Below are 27,101 nucleotides of genomic sequence, written 5' to 3' on the forward strand. Positions count from 1 at the left end.
CTTTTTTTACACAACATATTGGTGTTACAATCCAAGCTCAGCTTATTATCAATTATAATGCCCAAGCACTTGTACGATTCAAGGATTTCTACATCCTGACCATTAATTTAAGTGTTGACAGGGTTGTGGTGATGGCATCTAAAATCAATACACATATCTTGGTCTTTGTCACATTTAAATCCAAAAAGGCTTCTTGACACCATCTTAAAAAATAATCTCTGACAGGACCATGGGACATTTCCTCCTCCTTCAACAGGTTCACTATAACCATATCATCTGAGAGGGTAGGATACAGTTAGAGAGGGTGGGATAGGGTCAGAGAGGGTAGGGTATGAACAGAAGTACCAGGCAGAGGAGTGCAGATAGGACGGGTTCCGCATCACAGGCTTCTGAAGCCCACCTGACAGAGCCTTGGAAACAACAGAGCAGCCGACCAGCAGGATCAGGAAAAACACATCAGTCTTAAAATGCCCCAGACACATAGCTGCTGTGGCGCAGTTAGGAAGGACTAATCCTCTGGAATTTTATTTTCGCGTATTTGGCGGTGGTAAGCTCCTCTGATTTTCCAAAGCTGTACAGTGGTTGGCCTCTTCCTCCTGTTACAGGGCGAGTGTAGATTTCTTCTTCCCTGTCCCATCGGAGGCTGGCTAACTGGCGCGGCTTGTGTCGAATACACAGATATTGCTGAGTGTGGTTATCAGCCGGACAGTGCAGAGTTCAAGGAGCACAGTTCAAGCAGCACGGAAACCCCAAATTTAAAACAGGCACAATACCACGACCGAAAGACAACTTTGCCTATTTTAATGAAGACGGTGATCAGCTATTTCCTTGCGTAAGTCTGATGAAGTCAGACGCAAAGGCGTGACTGCTGCTGTCTGCTAGGTGATCGATTAATACCGGTTGTGTCAGTTTTCCAGTAAAGGCATGTGAACACACGGTGCTACGCTAACAGATTTATCAAGCGGGGAGTGTTTAAGTGACGCGGCTGGGTCAGCCGCCCAGCGGAGCGGGTTCCTCTGAGGTACAGAGTCTTCCCTGAGGAGAATCGTCATTCGGATAACAGTGCCGCCTTCGGTGAAAGGGTCAGCCTGTGAACCTTCAAAAAGTCAGGGCATGCCACGGTCTGCCAGTGAGTCAGCCCATGGTAAGTCAGTCAAAGGCCACACATTTGGGGTTGGTCTGTTACTGTGCTCCAGTCAGCGTGTGATTCAAGAAGCCATCACAGAGGACGGCTAATGTCTTTCGTCAGTAATCCAGAATCACTTAAGTCAAGTTAACTTAGTCAACATGTCACACAAGGTTTTCCTGCTGGGCAATATACACACCCTCACCATTGTAGCCAAATAAGCACACGTGCTATGACCCTTTGTGATGAGTGTTACCTCTCCTCTTCTTTCCCCTGTCCCTCCCTCCCTCCCTCCCCTCCTCAACCACTGCGACTTGTCTTCCTTCATTGCATAAGTAAAGAAAAAGACAGATGAGGGGGGAAAGCACACTGAATTTTCAAATCCCTGAATTTATGTGCGTGCTGCCAAAGATGGCGATCAGTCTAGGAATTCCCATTAAAATAACTTCTGTCAACTTTTTAATTATGATCCCTCAATCCCTCAACCATTTAACCCTTTCTTCAGCCTTTCCTGAGTTCCTCTCTCTTTCTTTTTCTTTCTTTCAGTGTTTCTCTATCCGGTCCTGCTTTGTCACTGGTCTTCTCTTTTAGGTTCGTAACTCGCCCCTTTGTCCAACTGTCCGTCCGTCCTGGCGAGTCCCAGTGCCTCTGGACTAATGGCAGCTGTTCTCGGTCCAGCAAGGGCCATCTGTGTAGTATTCAACTCTGCACTGTGCGGTGGAACAGCTTGTAGCAATTTAAACAGGGAATTCATTTGCTCGAGGACCGACCTCGGAAAACACCTGCACATCAGACCCCATGACTCATACCTGTTAAATAATATTAATAAGAGGAATTTTTTGGGTCAAACAGCACCCCCCTACCACACCCACTCACCCACCCACACATGCATATGCACACAGTCAGAGCTTCATCAGGTGAGAGTTTGGCAGAGAAACGGTTAGCTTCCGCCCTCCACCCCCCCCCCCCCCAACCCTTGCTTCACCCCCACCCCAAGTCCCAGAGGGGTATAAATCGGAGGTAGTGACTCTGGCACGTAAAAGCATCACTCAGACTCATCTTTCTTCACACATTCACCTGGAGAGAAGCGAGGGAGAGGGAAAGATGAGGTTCCTGCTGAAGATGGCCTTGCTGTTCTATTGCGTCCAAAGCAGAGAGGGGCACTGGGTACACACATTGATTGGTAAGACTATCACTGCTACCTGGACCATTATATATATATATATATATATATATATATATATATATATATATATATATATATATATACCTGTAGAGAGCTTTATCGTGAAGATGGCACTTGCAGATAGACTTAGTGATTGAACAACTTTCATAAATGGAAATTTGTTTACATTTTCAGGGACAAAACCGAATGTATACATTGTGTTTAATATTATTCAAATTAAATATCAGTGATTAAAAAAGAAAATAATTTGCAAATTGTAATTTAAAAAAATATGAAATAGATGGACTTGAGATGGAATACAGGCATTTATCTATTGGTAGCAAATGAGGGAAACATTCAGAAACATGTTCATACACCATTGGATACCTGCGCTAAGAACTAGATATGGATGTGTTTATATTCATTTTTAAATTTGGGAAATGAAAGACAGCCTGATAAGGAATGATGACAGAAAAGGACAGAGAATTTTTCCCACTCTCTACTTTGCCTCTCACAAGTAGTCATAGTCATAGCAGGTAACAATTTACAATAGAATAACATATCAAATATGAATAACATTCAGTGAATTTTTGTGGTCATCTGTGGTGACAACTAGTCAGATATCTGGGTAATGTGTCTATATTTGTTTTATTGGTTTATTTTTTCCTTCTCTACGCTTGGGTTCACTAGAAATGGTTCATTTTTTTAAATCTCTATTTTAACTGGTGCCAGGCTGTAATAAATTGGACACAATGGAGGGTATTGATACTAATGAGTTGACTGATTAGTTCAGCAAAAAATCCAAACAGATTGTGCAGATTCTGCAAGAATAACTATTGGATCTCTTCACTGATGTCAATAGTGAGAAAAAAACAGACACAGAATGTGCTGTGAAAATAATTCCAACAACACATTCATGACCTGTAATTGTTTAGGTAAGAATGCTTTGCATTATGTCAGTGTGAGAATTTCAGTTTGTACAATGTGATTATCTCAAGCAGCTTTAGCGTTTCCATTGCACACACTGTATGGGCACACCCTGTATTCACATACAGTTGTGTGTCCATTCACAAAGCCAGAGAGACACTTTCTCTGGTATACAATGCTTAGTCCAGCAACAGTTATATGTCATACTGCAAAGAATATGCAAGACTTTTTGTGAAAAGCCAATCGGTTGATCAATTAACATTGTTGAAAATGTGTTTAAGTTCAACCATAATTGTGTGGTTTAACTTATTTTAATACAATGCAGGTTTGGCTTGTTGCCGTTTGGTCAGTAAACACCATTCATAGATGGTTTCATGTTCCCAGGTTCTCCCAGCAAATGGGACCCAACTGATTTCATCAGTCAGTTTGTAACTGAATCAACTAAAAATGGAACCTATTTCTATTGGAATTATTTGCCATGTAGTACATACAGCACAGTAAATGCATGCATAAGTTGGTTTGACCATTTTTCCTGAGATGCGAACATGAGATTTTATTTTATAGGGCATGCATAGCCATTTCTGGCATAATGTGTCTTTAAGAGGGTAAATCATCCATCAATTAATAGTTCACTACAATGCTAAGCTTATTACTGTTTTTTTTTTTTTTAAAACAGTCAGCACGCACAGTGGCTCCCCTGGACCAGGGCTGAGAAACACTGCCTTAAATGGCACACGGCAGTTAAGACATTGAATTTAACTTTACCTTTGCTAAACCGAGGACAGAAATCCCAAACCAGTCTAAGGCAGGTGAACAGTAAGCTACCCGTCTCCTCCCGTTTTACAGAGCTACGCGGTAAGGCTGGAGCAGCCCAATCCAGCGGCAGCGTCCCGGAGGAGGACGGAGCGGCTGAGGGGGAGGAGCCGGGGCAGCGGTGGGCGGTGCGGATGCGGCGGGGGGCGGAGCCTCCCTGCGGCCTGCGCACGCTGCTGCTGCAGGTGCGGGAGCTGGGCCTGGGCTACGAGTCGGACGAGGCGGTGCTGTTCAAGTACTGCAGCGGGGCGTGCCCGTGGGTGCGCTCCAACCACGACCTCACCCTCACCAACCTGCTGCAGAGGGGCGCGCTGCCGCCCCCCCCGCCCGGGGAGAGCTGGCTCAGCACCCCCTGCTGCCGCCCCACGCACCACGAGGACCTGGCCTTCCTGGACGATACCCACCACTGGCACAAGGTGGAGAAGCTGTCTGCTGCCGGCTGCAGCTGCGTGGGCTGAGAGGAGGGGGGTGGGGTGGGGGGTTGATGGGGTGGGGGCAGAGAGAGGGAGGCAGGGTGCGGTTGGGGAGCAAGGGACAGGAATCGTGGGATGCTTTCAATGCCTAGGACAGCAGAAAGAATGGATAGGTGCAATACAATAGAAGCTGCAAGAGAGGCAGGAAGGAAATAGGTCCTTTACTGCTGGGGGTGTGGTTTTTGGAAACTGGGTAGTATTTTGACATTCCTGTTAAAATGGGTGTAAAAAAAAAACAAAAAAAAGCAACATACTGTACATGTATGCACTTCTTATTGTTGGGTTTTACATTTGATAGACAAAAGCTCCCTCCTCATGTACTACACACTGTACTGTGCTGCTCTGAGGCACATGCTCCTATCCTCCACTGTGTCTTCCTCACTGCGAGGGAGCAGCTGCACTGGCCTCGTCTTCCTCCATGCTGAACTTCACAGCACCCACAGCCTGGTCTATGCACTGCAGCAGCCAGCAGGCGTGAACAGACTTCCGGCCTTTTTCTCAAGCCAAGGGTCTTTTCCAAAAACACGCAACTTGCGCTCGCAAGTGCAGCACTGTACAAAAAAAACCAGCCGACAAAAAGGGCAAGCGGGGCAAAAAAAAAACAACTGTGTATTTATGTAATAAATTATTTATTTATTTGGAATACGTTTCGCGCAACGTTGTAATTTATTTGTCATCCTGTTTATTGCCGTGTATGATTCCGCAGCTCTGATTAAAGCTGAAGTACAAGCCTACGTTTTTTCTTTCTGAGTGATTATTTCAGATAAACTGTATATAAAGTCGCCAGACGGACATTCCAAACCAATTGATAACTAAGTGCAAGTGTTCAGTTATTATAAAATGGAGCACTTTCCTCACATAAGAGTCTTTAACTAAAGGGTCTATGACTTTTAGTCTCAAACTTTGTTCATGTCCTTTCTGAACGGAGAAATTTCTAATTTTTCAATGAACTCAAAATGAAAAAAAAAGAATCTATATGTATTAGATATACACAGCAATGTTATGACACAGTCCAACACTCCAGAACCTAACCACATTACCAACTGGAAATCTGGCATAATAATCACACTAGTAAGTTCAAACTCTCCATTTTGGCATTAATAATGAGATGCTAAGAAGAGCCACTACACTCGTGTTGCAGTGAAATGGGTCCCCTGCACTCCCTTGACTTAAGCAGGAAGGTTCCTGCAGATGACAGAGATGCGACGGTGGCGGGGTACTCTCTTCCCTGAGAAGAATGACTCCTCATCTTTCAGGATCTCGTGGGTGTAGCTGAATCGGGCCTGGTCTCTTGAAGGACAGAATAAGAAAATTCAGTCATGCTGAACATGTCCTCATGCCCACTAAGGTCCTGTGGTGCCATGAATTTCAACTTTGGAAAAAAATACCACACTGGAATAGTCAGTCCAGTGCCAGCGCTTATCTCACTGCATTACAAGTAAAAACAATACTGAGCATTTCCCCACTATGAAACCATATCGGTCCCTACCTTAGAATGTATAGGGATCGCCTGGGTAGCAACAGGTCCAGCCATTCAGCAGAATCGTCCTCCCTGACCAATCGCATCACGCTGTCAGAGAGCAGGCTCAGTCCTGCTATGGTGCTGCCGCAGAACTAAGCAAACAAAATTCGAAACACTCGGAGTACTGGTCTGACATACGGATAATAAATGACTCTGTCCTTTGTTAGTATTCTAATCTCAGAACAATGTGTTATCATGCATCACGTACCTTGATGCTGTCGATGTGTGGTTTTATGTGGCCGGTCTTGTCCAGGTCAAGAACGTGAACTGGGCCAAGCAGTGAACTGCCTTTGGGGAACGCAATACTTCTGACTCGCCCCAGCACAACCTCACACGCTGCATTCCACTGCACGCGCTCCGTCTCCCGGTAACCATGAATCGCCTGTCACGGTATCAAGGGTGTTTTTTTTTCATATCACTGCTGAGACATGGCAAGTTTATTTATGTTGCAATCGTTCTGACACAAATACTGGAAATGAAGAGCAAGGCTTCCAATATTTTGTCTTTCTGCGATTACGGTACAACAACCACTTTTAAGACTTTTCACTCAATTTACACTATTTTTTTGCTTATTAGGACCGTCCAACCTGTAACATCAGCAGCACAATGAAGTTTCTATTTTTAAAAGTACAGTAGCCAAAAAAACTGTAAATATTTTAACTACAGCAAATGTTAGGTTGCTGCTCAAACACTCCATGGTATTGCTAACAACCCAAGTCAGTACACATAAAAGGCGACATGATTAGCGCAAAAGCTATAGGTTAGCTGTGCCAGCTGCCACTTTGATATTGGAAAAGAGATCACAACATACGTCATCCCAGTGATCGAACTCGTATCGTTTCTTCTTCAGTCCGGGTTCAAGTTCCTGCAGCAGGGCTCGCTCTTCGTCTTCACTGATGAAGTCCTCGCGAACCTCGACCTGTCCGCGCACTCTCTCCAGCGCTACCGGGGATGAACCGCACAACAGCAGCCGCCCGTCAGTTCTATGCTCTGAACCTTCAGAGCACTTAAAAACAGAGCTTAAGCCGGCGCGGGGACACGGCAGCGACTTATTACTGAATTGTTTGATTGCTGTAAGCAAAAGCCTCATGTTAATGTGATCCTCGTTTAAATGGGAAAAGATCTGTTGCCTCTGACTTTGATAAAAATCCGTGTTTTGGCGTGTTTCTCGTTTCAAATTTACGACTCAGATGGACGCTGCCATCTTTACACATCGCTAGGTGTTATGGGACTTGTAGTCATCAACACTGTCATGGCTCTGTAGTTCAATTGTACATTTTTAAAAACAGCATTTCCACAGGAACTACTTTGCGAAAAAAAAATAAAATTCGCTTTGTAGTTTTGTTATTCAGTTCATTTTACATGTATTGTTTATTTTTATATACACAATTAAATACCACCGCCCCAGTGAGGTATGGGTGCAGGGTTTTTTTTGTTTTAGCCAAGACAATGACACCTGATTCTGCTCATCAAGGTCTTAATTGTTAGTTAGTTGAATCTATGTCATAGTTCTGGGCTAAAACAAAAACCTACACCCATACACCATCACTTTGTAGATGAGATTGGACACTGCTGCCCTAGATATAGCGTTTAGTGTTGTGCAAGAACATGCAAATCTTCATCTACAACTATCATTTAATCCAATGGATTACATCAATTTAGCTCACCTGGTTGCTGTAGTTGATAATTGTTGCCCTACTTCTGACTATACAGACAAAAAATACAACTTTTTAAAAATGTATATAGGGAAATTGAGGAATACAGGTTTCAAATGTACACTACAATATACTTCAGATACAAAGTAAATACAAAAAAAAAAAATTGGTAATGAGCCAAACCTGCATTATCTTAAAGTTTGCTTATGTACAAAATCATGAAATAATTGAAGTTACTGAAAACTTGTTTAAGTGATCAAGAGAAGCTGGAGTAAAACCAAGACTATTTTTTTCTTCAGCAGTCACTAGATTGTGAAGGAGTAAAAGCTTAATGTTTACATTTGCTTGCATGAAAACATTTTATAAATAAAATTTTCTTCACTATTGACAAAAGCAAGAGTATATTTTTTCTTCAGACAGTTGCTTGCTCACAATTGCTCCCATTTTGTGGGATGAGGCCTGGTGTTTGGTCCAATTCTTCTTTGTATTCCCACTGTAAAGTGTTCTTGTGACAGAGTCTTTGTAAATCTTATTGCAAAGAGAACTTAATAGTTCATGAAAATGTAATGCTTATATTTACTTGTAAGTCAAAGTTAAGGACAAATATTGAGTGAATACAGGCCTAGGTTTAAGAGCACTGTGAAGCTAGCAGGGTCTGAAATCATTTTGTGGCCCCATGAGGAACACCTGTAAGCAATTGCTAATCACATTTAATCCACCTTCTATATAACACCCAGCTGATACTCAGTTTTTTGTGCAAAAGCCTACCAAAGGTTCTTGTTGGTCAGGAAGTTACTTTCAGACGCAATAATGGTAAACTGGCCCAGCAGCGTGTTTGTTTTATTTTATGTGTTGGCAAAGTCTTTGTTTCTGCTGAAAATTCTGCATCCTGTATTTTTCTGGATTATTCAGTTTGGTGAAAACAAGAGGAGACCTTTACTGATATTTTATACTGCAATATTTTCAAACACTAAAGCAAATGTTCTGCACTGAGCTGACGTCAATTGAATGATTGTAAAATGGAGGCTCGCTCTGTAGACCCACACATCCCCCTCCACTGAGTGGTGGTCTTTAAAGCATGAGAGCTGACAGCCCAAATTTTCTCTGTGCTTCATTTCCTAAAGTTTGGACACACAGTGCTCTTCACTGAACTAGCCCAGTCTGAATGAACTCTCTTTGCAGAGGGAGTGCATCTCTGTGCACATCGGCCAAGCAGGAGTCCAGATGGGAAATTCCTGCTGGGAGCTTTACTGTCTGGAACATGGCTTCCTCCCTGACGGGACCACCAGTGGCTCCTTCCCAGCAGATTCCTCTTTCGGAACATTTTTTTGTGAGACTCGAGCAGGAAAGTATGTTCCCAGGGCTGTGTTTATCGATCTAGAACCGACTGTGGTAGGTGAGTAAAGTCCATTGGTGCAATGGGTGGGATTACAAGTAGATGGACGTACAGAGGGAATGTGTCAGTCCTTTTGGATGTAATGCCTGTTACAATTGGAACAATTGACAGTGTATGAAATTTGATTGCCTGTTCCAAATAATACTCCTATGGAATGGTATAGGTGCAATGTGCAGTGTATATTGGGTGTGGTTGTGCATGGTTGCTTGGCTATGATCCATACAGTTAAGGACCCACCAGTGTTTGAAACATGACCCCACCGCAAAACCTTAAACTCAATATTTCTGACTAGATGAAATACGGACTGGATCTTACCGTCAGCTGTACCATCCAGAGCAGCTGATCACTGGGAAGGAGGACGCTGCCAACAACTACGCTCGCGGACACTACACCATCGGCAAGGAGATTGTCGACTCCGTACTGGACCGCGTACGCAAGATGGTAGGTCTGAGTCAGACCTGGGTCAAATGCGTATTTGTTTTGGATTCAAAGTTTTCTGTGCTCTATTGATCTTGCCTGGTGTACCTGGTGTAATTGAGCCTGCCAATATGACAAGAAGGCGGGGTTTGCATTTTTGAGAGTATTTCATTGGTTCCAATACATCAGACAAGATCAGTAAATTGTAGAAAAGTATTTGAATCCAAAACAAATACATTTGACCCAGGTCTGCTCTGAATTTAATGTTCTGATAGGTTTGAGTTCATAGAGGCCTATGAGGAGGATCAACTGTGCATCCAGTGGACAAAACTGTTTTGTGAAGTGCTTTGAAGACAGATTGAGTGAAATTCCTTACGAATGCACTTGTTTGTTCTAATTGTGTAGCACACCAAATATCTTTGGATTTTGAAACACTGTTGGGAGTGTTGCCCAGTTCTGAAATTTCTTGATTGATGTACTGCCAATAGCCAGAGTGTTGACCGTTTGTGTTGGTTGTAAATGATTTCAAGTATAAATGATCATAAGCACTGTAGTTATTGAATGCACCCCAGCTGGATGTCCTCATACATTATCACAATATGCAATCCTGTAATTGCTCTTGGTCACCAAATGTAGAAATTGGATGGTCACATGATTGCTGTGAACGTGAAGTCATGACTAATGTGCCAAAAAGCATGTCCTTCTGTTGATCTAATGTTTCTTTTCCCTCCAGTCTGACCAGTGCACAGGGCTCCAGGGCTTTCTCATCTTCCACAGTTTTGGAGGGGGAACTGGATCTGGTTTCACCTCCTTACTCATGGAACGTCTGTCGGTGGACTACGGGAAGAAGTCCAAGCTGGAATTCTCTGTGTACCCAGCTCCCCAGGTGTCCACAGCTGTGGTGGAGCCCTACAACTCCATCCTGACCACCCACACCACCCTGGAGCACTCAGACTGTTCCTTCATGGTTGACAACGAGGCCATTTTCGACATCTGCAAGCGCAACCTTGATGTGGAGAGGCCATCCTACACAAACCTCAACCGCCTTGTTGCCCAGATTATTTCCTCCATCACTGCCTCCCTGCGCTTTGATGGGGCCCTGAACGTTGACCTCACCGAGTTCCAGACCAACCTGGTGCCCTACCCCCGCATCCACTTCCCCCTGGTCACCTACTCGCCCATCATCTCTGTGGAGAAGGCCTACCATGAGCAGCTCTCTGTGAGCGAGATCACCAATGCCTGCTATGAACCCGCCAACCAAATGGTGAAGTGCGACCCGCGTCGAGGAAAGTACATGGCCTGCTGCCTGCTGTACCGTGGTGACGTGGTGCCCAAAGATGTCAACGCCGCCATCGCCAGCATCAAGACCCGAAGGTCAATCCAGTTCGTGGACTGGTGCCCCACAGGCTTCAAGGTGGGCATTAACTACCAGCCACCCACAGTTGTTCCTGGGGGAGACCTGGCAAAAGTGCAGAGGGCCGTGTGCATGCTGAGCAACACCACCGCCATCGCCGAGGCCTGGGCCCGCCTTGACCACAAGTTTGACCTGATGTATGCCAAGCGGGCCTTTGTTCACTGGTATGTGGGGGAGGGCATGGAGGAGGGAGAGTTCTGTGAAGCTCGAGAGGACATGGCAGCGCTGGAAAAGGACTATGAGGAAGTTGGGGCTGAGTCTACTGAGGGCTGTGAGGAAGAGGAGGATGAATATTAATTTGTTCATTTGTCTTGAATAAACCTTGAAGCATTAATGCCTTTTGTCAATGAGCTATTTATGTAAATGCTTGGACTGTTTTAGAGGATGAGTCCTTTCTCCTTCAGCTTCTCCCTTTTCATCTGGTCAGAGTTAACCAGTGTGTTTTGGTAAGGATTTGACTCGCTTGGTTTCAAGGGCTAAAGTCTAATCAAATTCTAATGAACATATTCAATGTTCGATGCTAAGTGGAAACTCGCTATAAATCGCAGCTAAGGTTAATGGACATCCATGAAATGGCAACACATCCTGGATTTTAAATTCTCTAAAAATACTCTTCAGCAAGGAATTGCATATGTGACTGTAGATACTCTTCATATTTCTAGTTTTTAATATTAAGGAAAGATCAATTAAGATGGGCTTTCAAGTTTTATAGATGGGGAAATTGACAAATAGAATTTCTACTAGTAATGTAAAACCTACACTGTACACAATACTTATTTGGCTATTTGTCTAAATGTTTACTGTGTACATAACCTGAATGATTTCTCAAATTGCATCCATTCAGTTGAATGTGACACTGCTGCTGTATAAATTTACATTACTGCAATTAATTTAAAACACCATGGAAAATATAGGAAAGTGTGGGGTTTTTTTGTTTGACAAAATGAGCACACATCAACTGGAATAAATCAATTTGGTCTTTATCATCTTGATCTAAATCTGTATAAATTTTGTTTAGTCTCCAAATGGCAGTATGCTTCTATTGACCCCCTGATACTCATGGGGGCGACATAGCTCAGGAGGTAAGAGCGGTTGTCTGGCAGTCAGAGGGTTGCTGGTTCGATCCCTGCTCTGGGCTTGTTGAAGTGTCCCTGAGCAAGACACCTAACCCCTAACTGCTCTGGTGAATGAGAGGCATCAATTGTAAAGCGCTTTGGATAAAAGCGCTATATAAATGCAGTCCATTTACCATTTACCATGTAGTGCTCTGAAAATGTGTAAACTTCTTTTGCTGTCTGCCAGGGCCTCCTGATGGCAGCATTACATGTGATTGGGTGCCTGATAGAACCAATTGGAGAACAGAGGAGGCAGGGTAATTTCCAGTAGGAAGTGAGTCTGATCTCCCACCAGGAAAAATGTACTGCATTTGGGCAACAAGCCAATTGTACATTTTGTTAGACAAGGGACATTGCTGAAATTAACTGAAATTGCCTTCTCTTGGACTTGAAAATCAAGCATATTGATTGTACAAGTTTCACAAATGAGGAAAATAAAGAGCGATGAAAGAATCTGATAAGCCTCCAGCAGGAGACTATCACCCTGACCACAACACTAAACCTGTGGAGTGCTAAGGCCACCACTTGGCCATACAAGGCTGCTGTTCAGGCATGCTGAATAATGACCCCAGCTGCACCTTCTTTTGATTGGGTGTCTTGATGGAATCAAATCACATGTAATGCTATGCTCTAGCAGGCCTTCCTATGAATAAAACTCCTACGTGTACTCGATTCATTTTACTGCAAGTGTTTTCAAAAGATTTACAATTCATTACACCAGGGCTGCCCAACGCTGCTCCTGGAGATGTATCATCCTGCAGGTTCTCATTTCAACCGATACTACTAATTAGCAGCTCTCAAGCTGTTGAATGAGTTGCGCTTGCTTTGTGACGGAATGAAAACCTACAGATGGTAGATCTCCAGGAGCAGGGCTGGGCTGCCCTGCACTACACAAACCCTACTTGACCAATGACATAGCACAAGGGTTATAAAAATACACATTTATTTAAAATTTAAAAATTCCAGAAATAAAAATGACAGAATTGGAGGTGGGGGTCACCGCTGTTCAGGGCCTTTCAAAAGTTTAATCCGATTAACTGGCCATTGAAATAAGTGGGTTAGATGATCGATGGATGGCTGTTGATCAGATCAATTATATTTCTGCAGGACCTCAATTTCAAATGGCCGCCTCCTCTTGAGTATCTTCAGGCTCCGCCCCCCACACCTGGACACGCCCTTCCATGGCAGTGAGAAGGCGTGGTTCCGTGGGGTGGAAGGAGAGGGACTGAACAACTGCCTTCCCGACTGACAACTTGAGTGACAGTGACCCCTGTGAGGAAAAACGGACAAGAATAAATGGGATGGAGTGAAATAAATGAAAAAGGAATTCATGACAACAATGAAAGGAAAGATTTCCCTCATCATGTCCTACCCTCCTCTTTACTAACTTCCTCCCTCCTGCACAGCCATCTTTGCAGGCTGACCTCTGACCAAGGCCACATTCAATTCTGTTCAACAACATGCGATACATGACAGTGACAATTAAATATATATTTCAAGCTGTAAGAACACATTGGATGAATGGTAAAAAAAAAAAAGCTTTACAGTTTCTTTCCCAAATTTTGATAAGGTATTCCCTAGCTTTGAGATCGGCATACAAACAAGTTTCATGATGAGCAACCATTGCTAAGCCTGTCAAATGCACACCAACATCTGACTGGCTGCTGGCGGCCTTTTTTCAGATTTGACTTTATCATTGTGCATTCAATGGCAGACTGACAGAAAGACAGCATGCAAAGATTAATCTTTACTGCTCAAACAATTGAGGAGTTAAAGGCGTTTTCATTTATTTTTCTCTCATAGCACCACCTATTGGTTGAGCACCAGCAAAGTTAGCATGCTGAGTCAAGCATTGTATGCTGTTTATTTCCCACAACTGTTTATTTGCATAGGGTGGCCATATTTTGTTGAAAGTTCAACCTTTTTTCAATAATTATTCAATTTCAGACTCCACAGATTCTTTCTTTTGGTGGCACTCAACTTAATGGCCTAGAACTAGTTTGCAAAAAGTTAGTTTTTAAGAAAAATTCTAAATGGCAGAAAAACAAAAAGGCTGCCGATGGTTTTGAGGCATAGTTGTTTATTGATGAGGTCTTTCACAAAGATGTCTCTTACCAAATTCCAGCCTCATTGGCCAACCCGTTAAAAGAGGCATTTTTAAAAAAATTCTTATAGCACCACCTATTGACAAAGGCAATAGGGCACCAAAGAGAGGCACCGAAATTGGCAGGCTTCCCCAGAATCATATGCTGAACTTATGACCCAAATTTAATGAGGATCGGACATAGCGTTAATGAGTTACAGCTGTTTAAGTAAAACATGGCCACGCCCATGACAACTGACTGACGTGGCCATATTGTTTTGAAAGGTCAACATTTTTTTGATAATTGAGGTTCAGACTCCAGAGATTCTTTCAAGTCTAATTTTGTTGGTGATGATGGGCCATACTGGCCCAGACTAGTTCGCAAAAGCAGCTTCTCCCAAACTCCACTCTCTCTCTCAGCCAGTTTGTTCCACCCTCCCCTCTCCCCTCTCCCCTCTCACCTCCACCAGGTCCCAGTAGTAGACGTGTCCGTCCTCTGAGCAGCTCACCACGTGGGTGTCCTTGTTAGACAGGCAGCAGTCCAGCTTGTAGCCCGTGTTCTTGTGGCCGGTGTACCTACACAAAGCCGCGTAAGTGGGACTGTGTATGAACGGCAGGCGTTATGACGTACTTTCCTTTTCCTGTTGAGTCCCATGGTGCGAGTGCCGTTTCCTATTCACGCTCAATTGTACATTTTTGCGACTGCATTTTATATCCTGTTGAAAAGGTGCCGTTTTCCACACTGCGCTGCAGCACTACATAAAACACCTGATGCACCTGAGTGAGTGCAAAGAATATTTTGTAAACAATGTACGAGTGCACATGCGTACAAATAAGAACGACGCCTGTGCATCCGTGCCTGTGAGCATGTATGTATGTGTGCATGCACGCGTGTGTGTTCGTGTGTGTGTATGTGTATGTGCGTATGAGAGAGTGAGAACGTGTAGGTGTTGGGAGTACAGAGAACAGGTGTGAGCGCTGAGCTCGGCAGGCAGGTGTGCCGGGCTGCACTGAGCCACAGACTCACTCTCCCAGCAGCTCTCCCGTGCTCTTGTCCAGTAGCCGGACGGTGGAGTCCAGACTGGAGCTGAGGGAGCACTGTCCATCCTGACTGAAGCACACGCACGTGATGGGGCCTGTGGCGGGGGGAGGAGAGCCCACAGCAAGTTATCACACAGTGGCTCCACTACTAAGGCAATATACACATATGTTGTAGGTTAATGGGTTTACTCCTGCTAAGTAAGTTGTGTGTGAAGGCCTGCTATCAGGTGACCAGGCACCGAAAACCTTTTTTGTATGCAATTTTAAGTTGCTCTGGATGAGAGGGTCTGTTAATGCCTAAATGTAAAGGAACAATGTACAGGGACAAGCAGGCAAGCACAAGAGCAGACACACACACACACACTGACAGGCAAACTAGAACAAAGAAAGACTCACACACATATACACAAACATACATACAGACACACACAGGCACAGCGACAGGTGCACAACACAGCAACACAAAGACACTGGTCGCAGACGCTCGTATACTGACTGCTGACGAAGTCTACGTGCAGCTGCCCCATTCGCAGGTCGTACCGCCTCACTTTACCGTCCACAGAACTGAGAGAGTCAGGGGAGCAAGAGGCAGATTTACAATGACTGTTACACTTTTCATCTGTAAACTTTTCATTTCCAAACTGCCTGTATTATTACAGTCAACAGATTCATTCTACCACAGGTCAGAGTTCACATCCGGAGTAAGGACCACCTCCAGACATACCAAAGCCATCCTCAGCTGTGTTTTTATCATGTGCCCCACAGTGTTCTGCAGTGTTTTGAATGCAGAGGTTTATTAGGTACTGACCCGGTAAGCAGCTCGTGTTCAGACACCTTTATGCTGCTCACACCGTCACTGGCCTCGTCCAGAATCTGAATGGGCTCGGGTCTCCTGGACCGTGTGTCCCAACACCTGACCGTGCCATCTATGGAGCCTGGACCCCCCCGCACACAAACCACACAACACTGACTGCAATATCAACCTCAAGGTCAGAAATTAACATGGTTATTTGCAGAGAACTACAAAGCTGTACATGGTGTGGACATCTTCAACTCACCTGATAGCATGACTGTAGCTTCTTCATTGAACTGCACACAGTTGACTTTCTATAAACCGAAGGACAAGAGTCCATGCAGATTTGGCATATATTCCATAGAAATCATCAGTGACATACACAACTCTTTCTTTTTACATTATGGCATGCAGTTCAGTGAAAGAGATAGCACAATCACATACATGTGACAAAAAAGAAAAAACCCAACCAGATGTCCTCACCCCAGCATGACCCCTCAGTTTGCGGGTGACCTGTCCCGTCGCCACGTCCCACAGGATCACTGTCTTGTCAGAACTGCAGGAGCACAGCTGGCTGTTGTCATAGGAACTGCAAGGAGGACCATGGGAATGGAACCAGAGAGAGGTCAAAAGGTTGATACAAACAGAAGCACGAGAGGCAGTTAAAAAGCATTAGGCTGATTTAACAAATGACACTATTGTTACACTATTAAATTCAGACACTGGGTACATGCTTACCATCATGTTTGGTTTCTACCTTTTCTCCCATCTTCCACATTTTTTACCCATTCATATAGCTGAGCTTGTATTAGCAAATATGAGATACAATCTCACTCAGGCACTAGGTTGTGTCAAACCATGCCAGTAACAAACCTAATCTATGCTTATATGTTGACATGCATGCAAAATTAACAGCAAAAAAGATTTTTTTTAAAAAAATATATATATATATGTAAATATGGATGCTCCTCCACTGTTCGGCTGTAATATGACAATCAAGCAATCATTTCACTTCAAAAATACACAGAGCAATCGTAAAAGTAGGAGCAGAAGTTGAAGCAATTTTTGGGCAAATTTGACAAGGAATTGAGTTTGATATAGCAAAACTAAATTATATAATCCATCACCCAAGAACCCCACTCCTCTTCCCACACATACAAATTCTGTTTACAGCTGTTACTGACACATCATTTTAACTTTACTGCACAAATTACATACTGCAAAACCAACTTATGTAGTCACAGCAAGTGATTACATGCTCAAGTAGGAAGTGTGGCTAGTCTGTTACGTCAGGTGTTTTAGTTGTCTAAAGACCTGCAAACTCGCATACTTAACATACATACATATTTCACAGTTGATACTGTATTAAAAAGTTGGTCCTTTTTGCTAGACGTGCCCTTTCGATGTGTTATCACCAACCCACGTAATTAAAGTAAAACAGTGATGTCATATAATACAAAGTCAAGGGAGTGAGGCATGCCATCAATAAAGCACGAGGCCCAGCTCTAAAGCAAAGCACTCACCCGTCGGCGTCCAGCACCTCGTAACCATGCCCGCTGTAGGTTTTCAGCAGAGTTCCTCGGCTTACACTCCATAGCCGAAGGGTTTTGTCACTGCCACATGAGAGTAGGTAGTTGCCGTCCGCTAACGGAACGACACTGTTAGCAACACGGTAGCGGTCACATATAAAACGTTCAGTGACGCACGGTACAAGCACGGGCTCATTATCTTACCATTGAAGCGCACAGCTCTGACAGCCCCCTGCTTGCAGTCCAAGGTTCGGAGCAGGTGCTGGGGTAGCTGAGGCGCCTGTAGTTTGGGTTGGGGGAGTGCCATGGCCCGTAACCACCTACGTTGCATTAGAATAATCTGTGCGTTATTTTATTAAAATAAGCCGGTTTCACCATCTGAATATGATAGCAGCTAGCATGACTGTAAACAAAGAGTTATCCAGCGAACTCATTAACGTTAGGTACAAACATACAATCTACGATCCAAGTATTTTGCCAAAAGAATAACTGCTGTTTGCAGTTAGCCAATCAGTAGCACTCAGGCTTAGATGCTCATGTTAGTGTACCTAATTTAAGACGATTCGTTTATTAAGGTGCTTGCCAACACTTGTCCCGGCATGTGCCCTTACGCTGACGAGCTCGGTATGTAAGGTTACAACATCAAACAATTGGCGACCTGATCACGCGTGCCAGTTAAAGTTAATGCTTGTGGCAAGCAAGCCACCAAGCAAATTTTACATACCACCTTGGCGAATTAAAGTCTTGAGCTGTTCTTTTCGGTCCGCTTAATGATCGTTATCTGTGAACACAATATTTGAGAACACATTTCCGGTCTTCACATAATTCGCTAATTCAATGCAGTGTTTTTAACAATTAACAACATTCAACCCTGTGCTAGTTTTTCAAACTTGGTGCTGCCATGTTTAACACCAAAAAATCACTACAGAAACCGCGGTGCGTTCTAGGAAACAGTGCTAATTCAAAATAAAAGCTCAATTTGTAGCCAGTCTGGTCTGTCTTGTTGAATATATGAGGCGTTAGCTAATATTCTTTGTTACTTTTTATAACTTCTTTATTCCTGACAAAAACACGAAGATTTGTCCCCTCCCACCCGCCCAAAGGGATCACAGAGCTTCTCCACCCTAGCTCCCCAGTGGTGGAATGAACTCCCCGTCCCTCTCCGAACCTCCCCCTCACTATCCATCTTCCGCCGTGGCCTGAAGACTCATCTCTTCAGACTATACCTAGAATAACCACCACCACGCTGTATATACTTTTTTGTACGTCGCTTTGGATGAAAGCGTCTGCTAAATGAATGTAATGTAATATATGCTAATACTGTTAAAACAACCTTTATTTTGAAATTTATAAAATGTGTTACCGGAAACAAATAAACGGAACCAGCTGAGCAACTCACATTTTCTTCCTCTTCGATCTCTCTCAGTTTTTTCACTGAAGTAGTGAGAAGACTGTGTGGGATCAGGGATAAAGATGACTTCAAACAGCATGTCGGATCCACGGAGGCAAAACAAGATACTTCGGTGAGTAATTCAAGGGAATGTACAATCGACTCAAGTCGAAATTGTTGATTATTTTGCCAACTGACTTGATAGCCCGTGAGCTAATGGACATCTGACTTCACAGCTCCCTGAGATAAGACGATTAACTAGCTGATTTACTATTCTTGGTTGGAAATCTCACGCAGTCCGTCGTTATTTGTTTATTAATTAATTAATTATATGTGTTATTACTATGGTACGTTTGTTACTATGTCTGTCAGCTTCGTATCACTTCCTAACATATGAATGTAACATACTATTTTATCCAGAGCGATTTACACTGCTTACGTTTTAAATGCATTCCTTTTTTGTGGGAATTTAGTTTTGAAACAATTTAGCGTAGATGCCTTTCTCAAGGTTAGAGCGGTAGTGGTCCTTCAGGGGATCAAACCTGTCTGCGACCTCTAAGTTGCACGTCGGGTTCCCAAGCCAGTACTGCCACCTCCTCCTTTCTTAAGGCCGTGCCATTCGTAGTATCAGTGCCGTCTATGGCTGAATCTAATCAGCAAATCTTATTTGCTTCAGGTACAAACCCCCCAGCACAGACTCAAACCCTACCTTGGAGGACCCTACCCCCGACTACATGAACCTGCTGGGCATGATATTCAGCATGTGTGGCCTGATGCTCAAGGTGACTTTACACCCACCTGAATGTGTTTGTGTGTGTGTGTGTGTGTGTGTGTGTGTGTGTACAAATGGCATGACATGACTACCATGTCTCAATTGCATTGTATGCATCTTATTTGTCTTGGTTATATAGGCCTGGATAGGTATCTTAGGACTGAAAAATTGAATCCTTTAATGGGATGAATTGCAGGTGTGCACCACCTGAATCCTGACTGCAATGACAAAGTTAGTTAGCACTGTGTGTATCATCTGTTGAAAAGTGTGAGTGTGTAGTGTATCAGTACATGTGATGCAGATCACGCAGTTGTGCTGAAGTTGAAGTGTGTGTTTGTTCTGAGTTAACACAGTTGCTGTGTTGCAGCTGAAGTGTGTGTTTGTTGTAAGTGTGTGTGAGTAGTTAACACAGTCGCTGTGTTGCAGCTGAAGTGGTGCGCCTGGATTGCGGTTTACTGCTCGTTCATCAGCTTCGCCAACTCCCGCAGCTCTGAGGACACCAAACAGATGATGAGCAGCTTCATGTGAGCATCCATCAAACCCGCCTCATGTGTGTGTTTGTGCGTGTGTGTATGTATTTGTTTGTGTGCGTGTGCACGCATGTGTATATGTGTGTGTGTGTGTGTGTGTGTGTGTGTTTGCGTGCATGTCTTATCTCTCCCTTCATGTTAAATTACCTTTGGCCTGACCCAGCATTCTCTCTTGGGGATAAGTTACGGTAGGGAAGAGAAGAGAAGAGTACTGCCTCAGCTAGTTACACGGCTAACTGGAGATGCGTGGCCGCTGTCAGTTTTTAAAAAACTGTCATCTGCTGGACATAATATAGGAGACAACACGTGAAAATGTAGAATAGCCTGTTTTAAAATAAATGCCACTGAATATGCTATGATGACACACACACTTGCTTTTACAGTTACAGGGATTTAAACTTAATGCATGCCTATTCCTTGAAAATATAGGCGATAATTTCATAAATCATGCATCATAATGCATTATTGCATTATGGTTCTTAAATTTTGCATTTAATACCACTTTTTGTGTCTGACTGTAACAAAATGAACAAGAAAGTTAAAAAAAAAATGGTAGCAAAGAAATCGCAAAGAGAAACTGTAACATTGAAGACATCTCAGCTAGTTTTCACCTTGTCCCCGGTTGAACATTAGCAATTGTTCAAAACACAGAATATCTGAAATTGAATTTGTTTGAGTGGGATAACACCAGTGTAAACCCACAGGCAGCATGACTGGGAGTTAGCCTGCTTTATGCTAGGATTATGATGCCAGATGTGTTGCTGAGGAAATGGGGATTTGACTTGGGGAAAGATTTTATTCTTGAAACCAGAAGAGCCTAAGACTTTCCATGATATTTACAGAAGTTAGCTGGCTAACTCATTAATGGTGCTTTGTGAAGCTCCCCTGGTTTAAGAACAGTAAGCTGAGCCTTAATTCACTGGGTTTAATACCAGTGAGTCATGGCCTGTTTCACCTACTTCGTGCCAGCTTTTAATTTTCTCTCCTTTCACAGTCCTTCTGTCCTCTTTTATATGTGGTCTTTCTATGTCACATTGGTGTTATTAACCTATTACAGCTCTTCAAAATTGCTGTGAAACTATATTACTAAATGTTATATTTAACTTGTTAAAATTTCTCCTAGCCAAGTACCTTCAATACTTCGGATGGCTTCAGTTACTGAAATCGTTTTGTTCTTCTATAAGGACTTGTAATCACACATTCTCCCTCACAGTGGTTTACCAGAGCATGTTCAGCATCTGCCCCAGAAAAATATAGAGGATTATTTTCAGTTATGCATCTGATGTTCACTGCAGGTGAATATTCAGATTGCAGGGATTCTGATTTGTCCTGAGTGGACGTCGGAGGCGTGATCTCCCCCTAACTTTGCGGTTGTCCGTTTGACCAGGCTGTCCATCTCGGCCGTTGTGATGTCATACCTCCAGAACCCCCAGCCCATGTCACCGCCATGGTAACCAGCGCTCGGATACGGAGAGCCTCCAGAAGGAGGCCGGAGCTAGACTCAGACGCGAGGAGGATGACGGACAGCTGATCCACCCACCCCCATCTGGGTTCCTGGGAAAAAGGAGATGAGGAACGAGTGCATTGTTTCAGTGCTCCATCGCTCCCTGCTCGACTCTCTTTGATGGAGTGCTGTGCTTTTCTACGCTTGCTCACCCCACAAGTTGAAATAATAAAAGTCACACTTTAAAGTAATTTAATGTGAAAAGTATTTAATTTATTTAGTATGTTTTAATTGTGAATAGCCAGTGTATTGAGTCAGGTCTCTTTATCTTGTGTCTGATTGGACCCTGGTTTCTTGATATTTAACCTTTATTTACCCAGGGTAGGTTCGCTGAGCACGGATGCTCTTTTGCAGCAACGCCCTGCTTCACAGTCATACACATTCACACCTGGGAGCTGCCCAGTACGACCACAATCCTCTATTGTTGGCCATTGAGCAGCTCCACTGGAGGGAGAGAACATTTTCTTTAGCCAATTAAATCCGGGGATGATTAGGTGGCAAGTTTTTGCGAGAGCCAGTTCTGGGATTTAGCCAGGACACCGGGGAACCCCCTACTCTTTGCGAATAGTGTCATGGGATTTTTAATGACCACAGTGAGTAAGGACCTCGGTTTAACGTCTCATCTGAAAGACGGATATGGCTGTAATAACTGTATAAATGTGTGTTGACAGCAGCACTGTTAGGTGTTGGGAAAGCAGGACTGACAGTGCCTTCTGTGATGCCGTTTGGAAGTGGGCTGCTAATGTTGCTGTGCGGAGACCCTCTGGGATTCAGTATTCCAAGAGAACATTCGGAATTTGCAGTTAAAGAGCTTTCCAGATTCCTAAGCAAAATAAGTACTTGTGCGAAACAGAAATACAGACTCGTACAAAGGTTTTCTTTGCTAAAATGGTGAGTTATGTCAGCATTTTAATATTTTATTCCTTTTATGTGCCTTTTGGGGAAAGGTACAGTGTACCTGTTCGGAGCCAAAGAAAACTGTAGAAGAGATGGAAAAGGTACCTTCATATAGTTCTAACTCCATGTTTCTTGTGCCCATAAACCTCAGCCTCCCTCGTGGTCCAGATGCCCTGCTTTTGAAAGTGTTCTCCGCCCTCGGTCCTGTAGCGGGGACTGACTGGCTGCAGAAAGCCAATCGACTCTGTGCCGGGCTTGTGCTCGGAGTGATTTACTGAGCTCCTATTTCACCTCCTTCAGCGCGTGGAGTTTTACTGGATTAGTGCAGCCATCAGCAGATGGGACTGCCAGACCTCAGCTGTGCAGCCACGTCAACTGAAATTTTTTTCCGCTTTTGCATTTAGCTAAAATGAAGTGTCTTTCATCATTTTATTTTAGTTATTTATTCATTTTTTACTGAGTGATGTATGGGCTTAAAAAAATCTCATATGAGCAACTTCCTTTTTATTCATCTAAGTGAAATTGATTTTTTTTTCTTTTTCCATATTGAAACAAAATGATCAATTATACTGTAAATTAAGTCTTAATTTATAAATAATGCAAGCTGATGTATGGCATTTTCAAGGCTTGCCATTTGTGAGTGTAGCATGTATTGGCTGCCTGGAAACAGAAGAGGGCAGTGTTGGACTGCAACAGAGAGTCAGGGCTACATGCAGAGTTCATGCTAAATTTACAGAGTAAATATCCCACTGTTGAATCGCATCCGTTTTAACATTATGGGAGTGCTAGGTCACAAACAGAAAAGCATTGAATCAGAGTTTTTCCCACACAGTATGGGTTGAATTGCTGCAAAGCTGAAATTGAAAAATGGCTGACTGGACGTGAGGATAAATGCTAATCCATCTTTCTGCCACCTTTAATTTTCTCGTTCATCCTTTTCCCTCTATCTGTCCCTGCCCTCACAACTTTACTCCCTCTATCAGGCCCTGAAGTAGAAAGAGACAGCTGTACAAAATGAAATGTGCTTTCCCTGAAACCGATCGATATTTTAGTTTTTGTGCTGTGAGGTTCCTGGCCAATTCCTAGTCTCATAGACTCAAAACACTGACATGCTATGTTGCAAGTTATGTTATGTCAAATGTGAAATCACATGAATATGAAAGTTTGCAGCAGTAGAATACGAAGTCTAAAATACTGGCGGTAGTTGTTTACGTTCCTGTGTGCCACTGTTTCTCTCTGCCGTCCAGGTCCATCTGCTACACCCCTCACCCCTCGCCTGTACAGCACCTCTCTGGGCTTGTGTGCTGTCAGCCTCAGGACACGTCGCATATTTTCAAATATGCTGGTGACTAAGCGGGCTGTGAGGGTCTTCTTTTTTTTTTTTTTGTTGCCTCAAGCCTATGCTAATTACGAAAACAATGTGCCACCGAAGTAACAGAAACCCCGTTGAGAGAGAGAGCTTCTTAAAAGCGTGAACCTTGATGAATGCCTTTTAAAAGGAGGAGAGGACGCCTGTAAGGCAGCGGGAGTGTCTGTGGAAGAAAGAGGGAAGCACGAGGCGCTCCAGATGGTGCTGAGACAGCGCCTTGTCTTTCGGATGAAAGCCCTCAGTCTTAATTGCTGCAAACCTTGCTGAGCCCCTTGGAAGAAAAGCAGGTGTTTTCGAGGAGCTTGGAGAGCGGGCACCGCGCAAGCAATGCAGATCGACTGAAGCCGCGTTTCCCTATCACTGTAAAAAGTGGTGTCATGCATATGTAGGTAGCGAAAAAGAAAGAAAATAACGAACACAATGCAAAGGTTCTGGTGGTTCTGTAATCTTGTAACGACAAGGGCAGTCTTTACTTAATGGTACTGAGTGATGACATCCTCTTCCTGTCCATTTCCTTCAACATGGCATTTCCCCTGTCAGGAAACGTGAGTGGTTGTCTCAGTGTGGTTTGGGGAGCATGGCACTGCCGTCATCAATATCGAATGGCCACCTCACAAACCAGGTCTGTACACATTGGGGGATTTAGGGTCAATGTCTGAAGGATATTTTTTTATACATTTTGGTTTCATCATGTATAAATTACAGAACTTATACATAGCCCCACACATTACAGGGCACCATAATGTTTGGGACAAATGGGTTCACAGGTGTGTCTGATTAGTTGTGTGTTTAATTGCTTCCTTAGTGTAGGTATAAGAGAGTTTTCAGGATCTAATCTTGATTCTAGGCTTTCATTGCCTTTGGTAAACACAAGGGCCAGAATTGTACCAATGAAAGTCTCAAGGAAGTCATTGCATCAGAGTGATGGCAAGAGCAAAGTGTGGAATCCAAAAGGAACTGCCCAAGATCCAACGCATATCACCTCGTCTGTGAAACATGGTGGTGGGCGTATTATGGTTTGGGCATGTATGGTTACCACAAATACCTGATCTGAATTCAATTGAACATACATTTCATATGCTGAAAAGAAAACTTAAGGCAACTAGCCTCCAAAACAAGCAGGAGCTTAAGCTCCCTGCAGTACAGGCCTGGCAGAGCATCACCAGAGAAGCTACTCTGTGATGCCTATGGGTCACACGCTTCCAGCAGTCATTACATATAAAAGATATGCAACAAAGTAGTAAGCACAGCAACTGTCTTTTGCATAACATAAATATGTCCCAAATATTGTAGTGCCCTGAAATGTGGGGGGTATGTATAATGTATATGTATATAGCTGTGTGTAGTTACATATTTGTATTTCCTTAACAAAAAACCTTCATATGCGATCTGTGAGTTTGGACAAAAAGCCTCTTCTGGTTGTGGCCCTGGCCGCCGAGCTGTGAACTGTTAGGGGGATGAAAAGAAGCTGGTTGCCCCTGCAGGCAGTGGCCGGTACTGCAGGTAGACAATACGCATGCAGTGGAAGCTGGTTGCTACTGCAGGTAGACAGTATGATGAGTCAGGCTTTTGCAATAACGGGCTGGACCGTCAGACAGTCGCTTGTTGGCCACCGCTCACACTGTTTACTGCTTTCTATGCAGTTTGTGAACTTGAAAATGTCTTACATTTATTTAAGTAAAAATAGCATTGGCTGAGTAAATGTCTGTAAGAATACTGTACGATTTTGTGACAAGAGTGACAAAAGCGTGTTTGCGCGCATGTATACACTAAAACGTAAATGTTATTTCATAATGAGTACTCCTTTATCATCAGAATATTTGTTAGGTAACTTTTGATTGTATATTTTAAATCAGACGGTTAAACCATACCTGCTGATCTTATTATGGGTTACAGTGAGTTAACTTTATCTGACATGAACATTTGCAAGAATCTAGGTTTCCCCTTGATTAGTTCATCGTTGCAGTTAATTAGCACGTTTTTACGCCAGCGCAACCCACAAAAACCTCGTTGTGGACTTTTGTGTTGAGTGTCTCACGCGCACTATGAATGCAGTCCGCGATCATCCGGAATGATCTCACCAGTCTCCCGGCGCGCAGGAAGGACAGGGAACACGTACACTTGGTGTTGCGCTCGAACTGTAAAGGCGCACAGTGCGCGCTCGCTCTCCATCGCGCGATTCATCCTATTACGTCTCATCAAGGCTAAACGAACCGAGAAAAAACAGGGTAAAATAATGTACTGCAGAAAAGAGAAAATGATGAGGACTTGCGATACATCTTTGAAAATGAATGCATGCACTTAAATGATGGGACTCGAGTCCTTTTTTATTTGGCTGCTGTTTACTTTCCATCGCAATTCAGAGAAAACAGTTGCAACTACATTAGCAGTGATTCGTATGAGTCAGTAGATAGCAGGTTGCGGAATGTGTTTTAATTAATGAAGATGGGGATTTCTTCGCCAGCAGAGGACAAGGACCTCGGCATCCAAAATCAAGTCGATTTCCCAGCTGTCCAAGGCGACTCCCGTTCAACCCCTGGGTGCGCTCAACAGCAACAACAGTATTCCCAGCGACCGGGTCGGGTCAAGACCCCGCTTTAGCCCGACCACCCTCTTCTGTAAGGTAAACGCATTAGACAATCTTATCCGGGATTAAAAATGCAAACATATATTATTGCAAGTTTGCTTCTAAAAACACTGACAGAACTGAACAAGTATATTTACCCAAAGCACATCTGGCGGAGTTTCTGTATGGTTTGTGTGTGGATCGAATGCCATACGACGTTACATTTGTAGACTGTGATACAAGCTGTCCAATGGAAACGCTGTTGTTTTAACAGAAAATAAACAGTGAAATTGTCCCTGCGACAGAAAGACCGATATGATGTATGATGGGGGGTTACGTGATCTACAGAAAAGTAGGCCATCTCAGCGCAGTTTCGGGACAACAGTTTAGCCCTTAAGTGTTCCGAGTTCACTGACAGTTCCGAACAGGACTCGCCAATCGCATTTCGCAAAGGCAGCAGTCTCTGGAACCCTTTCGACCGAACATCTGCTAGTTTCGGTAAAAGCCCGGCGGATTTGTATTACTGTAGCCAACGTGAATGCTGCTGCGCGTGTGTAGCAGTACCTTAATCGTGTGATTGTGTACATTGTTACAGGCTTTTTAT

General features: G+C 43.6%; 6 protein-coding genes and 1 long non-coding RNA gene across 25 annotated transcripts in view; 4 read left to right on the top strand and 3 right to left on the bottom strand.

The window, feature by feature from the left end:
• Nucleotides 1-3,043: 3,043 nt before the first annotated feature.
• On the top strand, nucleotides 3,044-4,489 carry LOC118220393 (artemin). The gene is made up of 2 exons (XM_035404254.1): nucleotides 3,044-3,050; nucleotides 4,065-4,489. The coding sequence occupies exons 1-2, from the start codon at nucleotides 3,044-3,046 to the stop codon at nucleotides 4,487-4,489; spliced, it is 432 nt and encodes a 143-aa protein (XP_035260145.1).
• Nucleotides 4,490-5,114: 625 nt separating this feature from the next.
• Nucleotides 5,115-7,261, bottom strand: alkbh7 (alkB homolog 7). Its single transcript, XM_035407365.1, has 4 exons — nucleotides 6,838-7,261; nucleotides 6,235-6,408; nucleotides 5,994-6,118; nucleotides 5,115-5,794 (listed from the first exon to the last, which is right to left on the bottom strand). Exons 1-4 carry the CDS (start codon nucleotides 7,114-7,116, stop codon nucleotides 5,674-5,676), a joined length of 699 nt encoding a protein of 232 aa, XP_035263256.1. The 5' UTR covers nucleotides 7,117-7,261; the 3' UTR covers nucleotides 5,115-5,673.
• A 1,163-nt stretch (nucleotides 7,262-8,424) lies between these two features.
• On the top strand, nucleotides 8,425-11,242 carry LOC118221923 (tubulin alpha-8 chain-like). Its single transcript, XM_035407364.1, has 4 exons — nucleotides 8,425-8,494; nucleotides 8,864-9,077; nucleotides 9,370-9,518; nucleotides 10,228-11,242. Exons 1-4 carry the CDS (start codon nucleotides 8,492-8,494, stop codon nucleotides 11,203-11,205), a joined length of 1,344 nt encoding a protein of 447 aa, XP_035263255.1. The 5' UTR covers nucleotides 8,425-8,491; the 3' UTR covers nucleotides 11,206-11,242.
• A 1,707-nt stretch (nucleotides 11,243-12,949) lies between these two features.
• On the bottom strand, nucleotides 12,950-18,398 carry wdr83 (WD repeat domain containing 83). 3 transcript variants are annotated; one of them, XM_035402625.1, is made up of 10 exons: nucleotides 18,197-18,398; nucleotides 17,674-17,789; nucleotides 17,464-17,584; nucleotides 16,424-16,529; nucleotides 16,206-16,254; nucleotides 15,956-16,082; nucleotides 15,644-15,711; nucleotides 15,134-15,242; nucleotides 14,568-14,682; nucleotides 12,950-13,293 (listed from the first exon to the last, which is right to left on the bottom strand). In XM_035402625.1, exons 2-10 carry the CDS (start codon nucleotides 17,774-17,776, stop codon nucleotides 13,141-13,143), a joined length of 951 nt encoding a protein of 316 aa, XP_035258516.1. In that variant the 5' UTR covers nucleotides 17,777-17,789; nucleotides 18,197-18,398; the 3' UTR covers nucleotides 12,950-13,140. The 3 variants fall into 3 exon arrangements, with proteins under 3 accessions (XP_035258516.1, XP_035258515.1, XP_035258517.1); XM_035402624.1 differs by having other exon boundaries at nucleotides 18,194-18,398; XM_035402626.1 differs by lacking the exon at nucleotides 18,197-18,398 and adding an exon at nucleotides 18,018-18,181.
• A 437-nt stretch (nucleotides 18,399-18,835) lies between these two features.
• wdr83os (WD repeat domain 83 opposite strand) lies at nucleotides 18,836-21,856 on the top strand. The gene is made up of 4 exons (XM_035403170.1): nucleotides 18,836-18,992; nucleotides 19,536-19,641; nucleotides 20,058-20,155; nucleotides 21,549-21,856. Exons 1-4 carry the CDS (start codon nucleotides 18,943-18,945, stop codon nucleotides 21,613-21,615), a joined length of 321 nt encoding a protein of 106 aa, XP_035259061.1. The 5' UTR covers nucleotides 18,836-18,942; the 3' UTR covers nucleotides 21,616-21,856.
• A 4,381-nt stretch (nucleotides 21,857-26,237) lies between these two features.
• LOC118221080 lies at nucleotides 26,238-26,876 on the bottom strand. Its single transcript, XR_004764053.1, has 2 exons — nucleotides 26,656-26,876; nucleotides 26,238-26,547 (listed from the first exon to the last, which is right to left on the bottom strand). It is a non-coding gene; the product is annotated as an uncharacterized LOC118221080 (long non-coding RNA).
• The window catches only part of cacna1ab (calcium channel, voltage-dependent, P/Q type, alpha 1A subunit, b), a 154,991-nt gene continuing 154,313 nt past the window's right edge, over nucleotides 26,424-27,101 (top strand). For all 17 annotated transcript variants that reach the window (XM_035405737.1, XM_035405745.1, XM_035405751.1 and 14 more), the window contains exon 1: nucleotides 26,424-26,554. The gene's annotated coding sequence lies outside the window, so the exon portion shown is untranslated. The remainder of the gene's footprint in view (nucleotides 26,555-27,101) is intronic.

Source organism: Anguilla anguilla, chromosome 2 (genome assembly GCF_013347855.1).
Source record: "Anguilla anguilla isolate fAngAng1 chromosome 2, fAngAng1.pri, whole genome shotgun sequence".
NCBI lineage: Eukaryota > Metazoa > Chordata > Actinopteri > Anguilliformes > Anguillidae > Anguilla > Anguilla anguilla.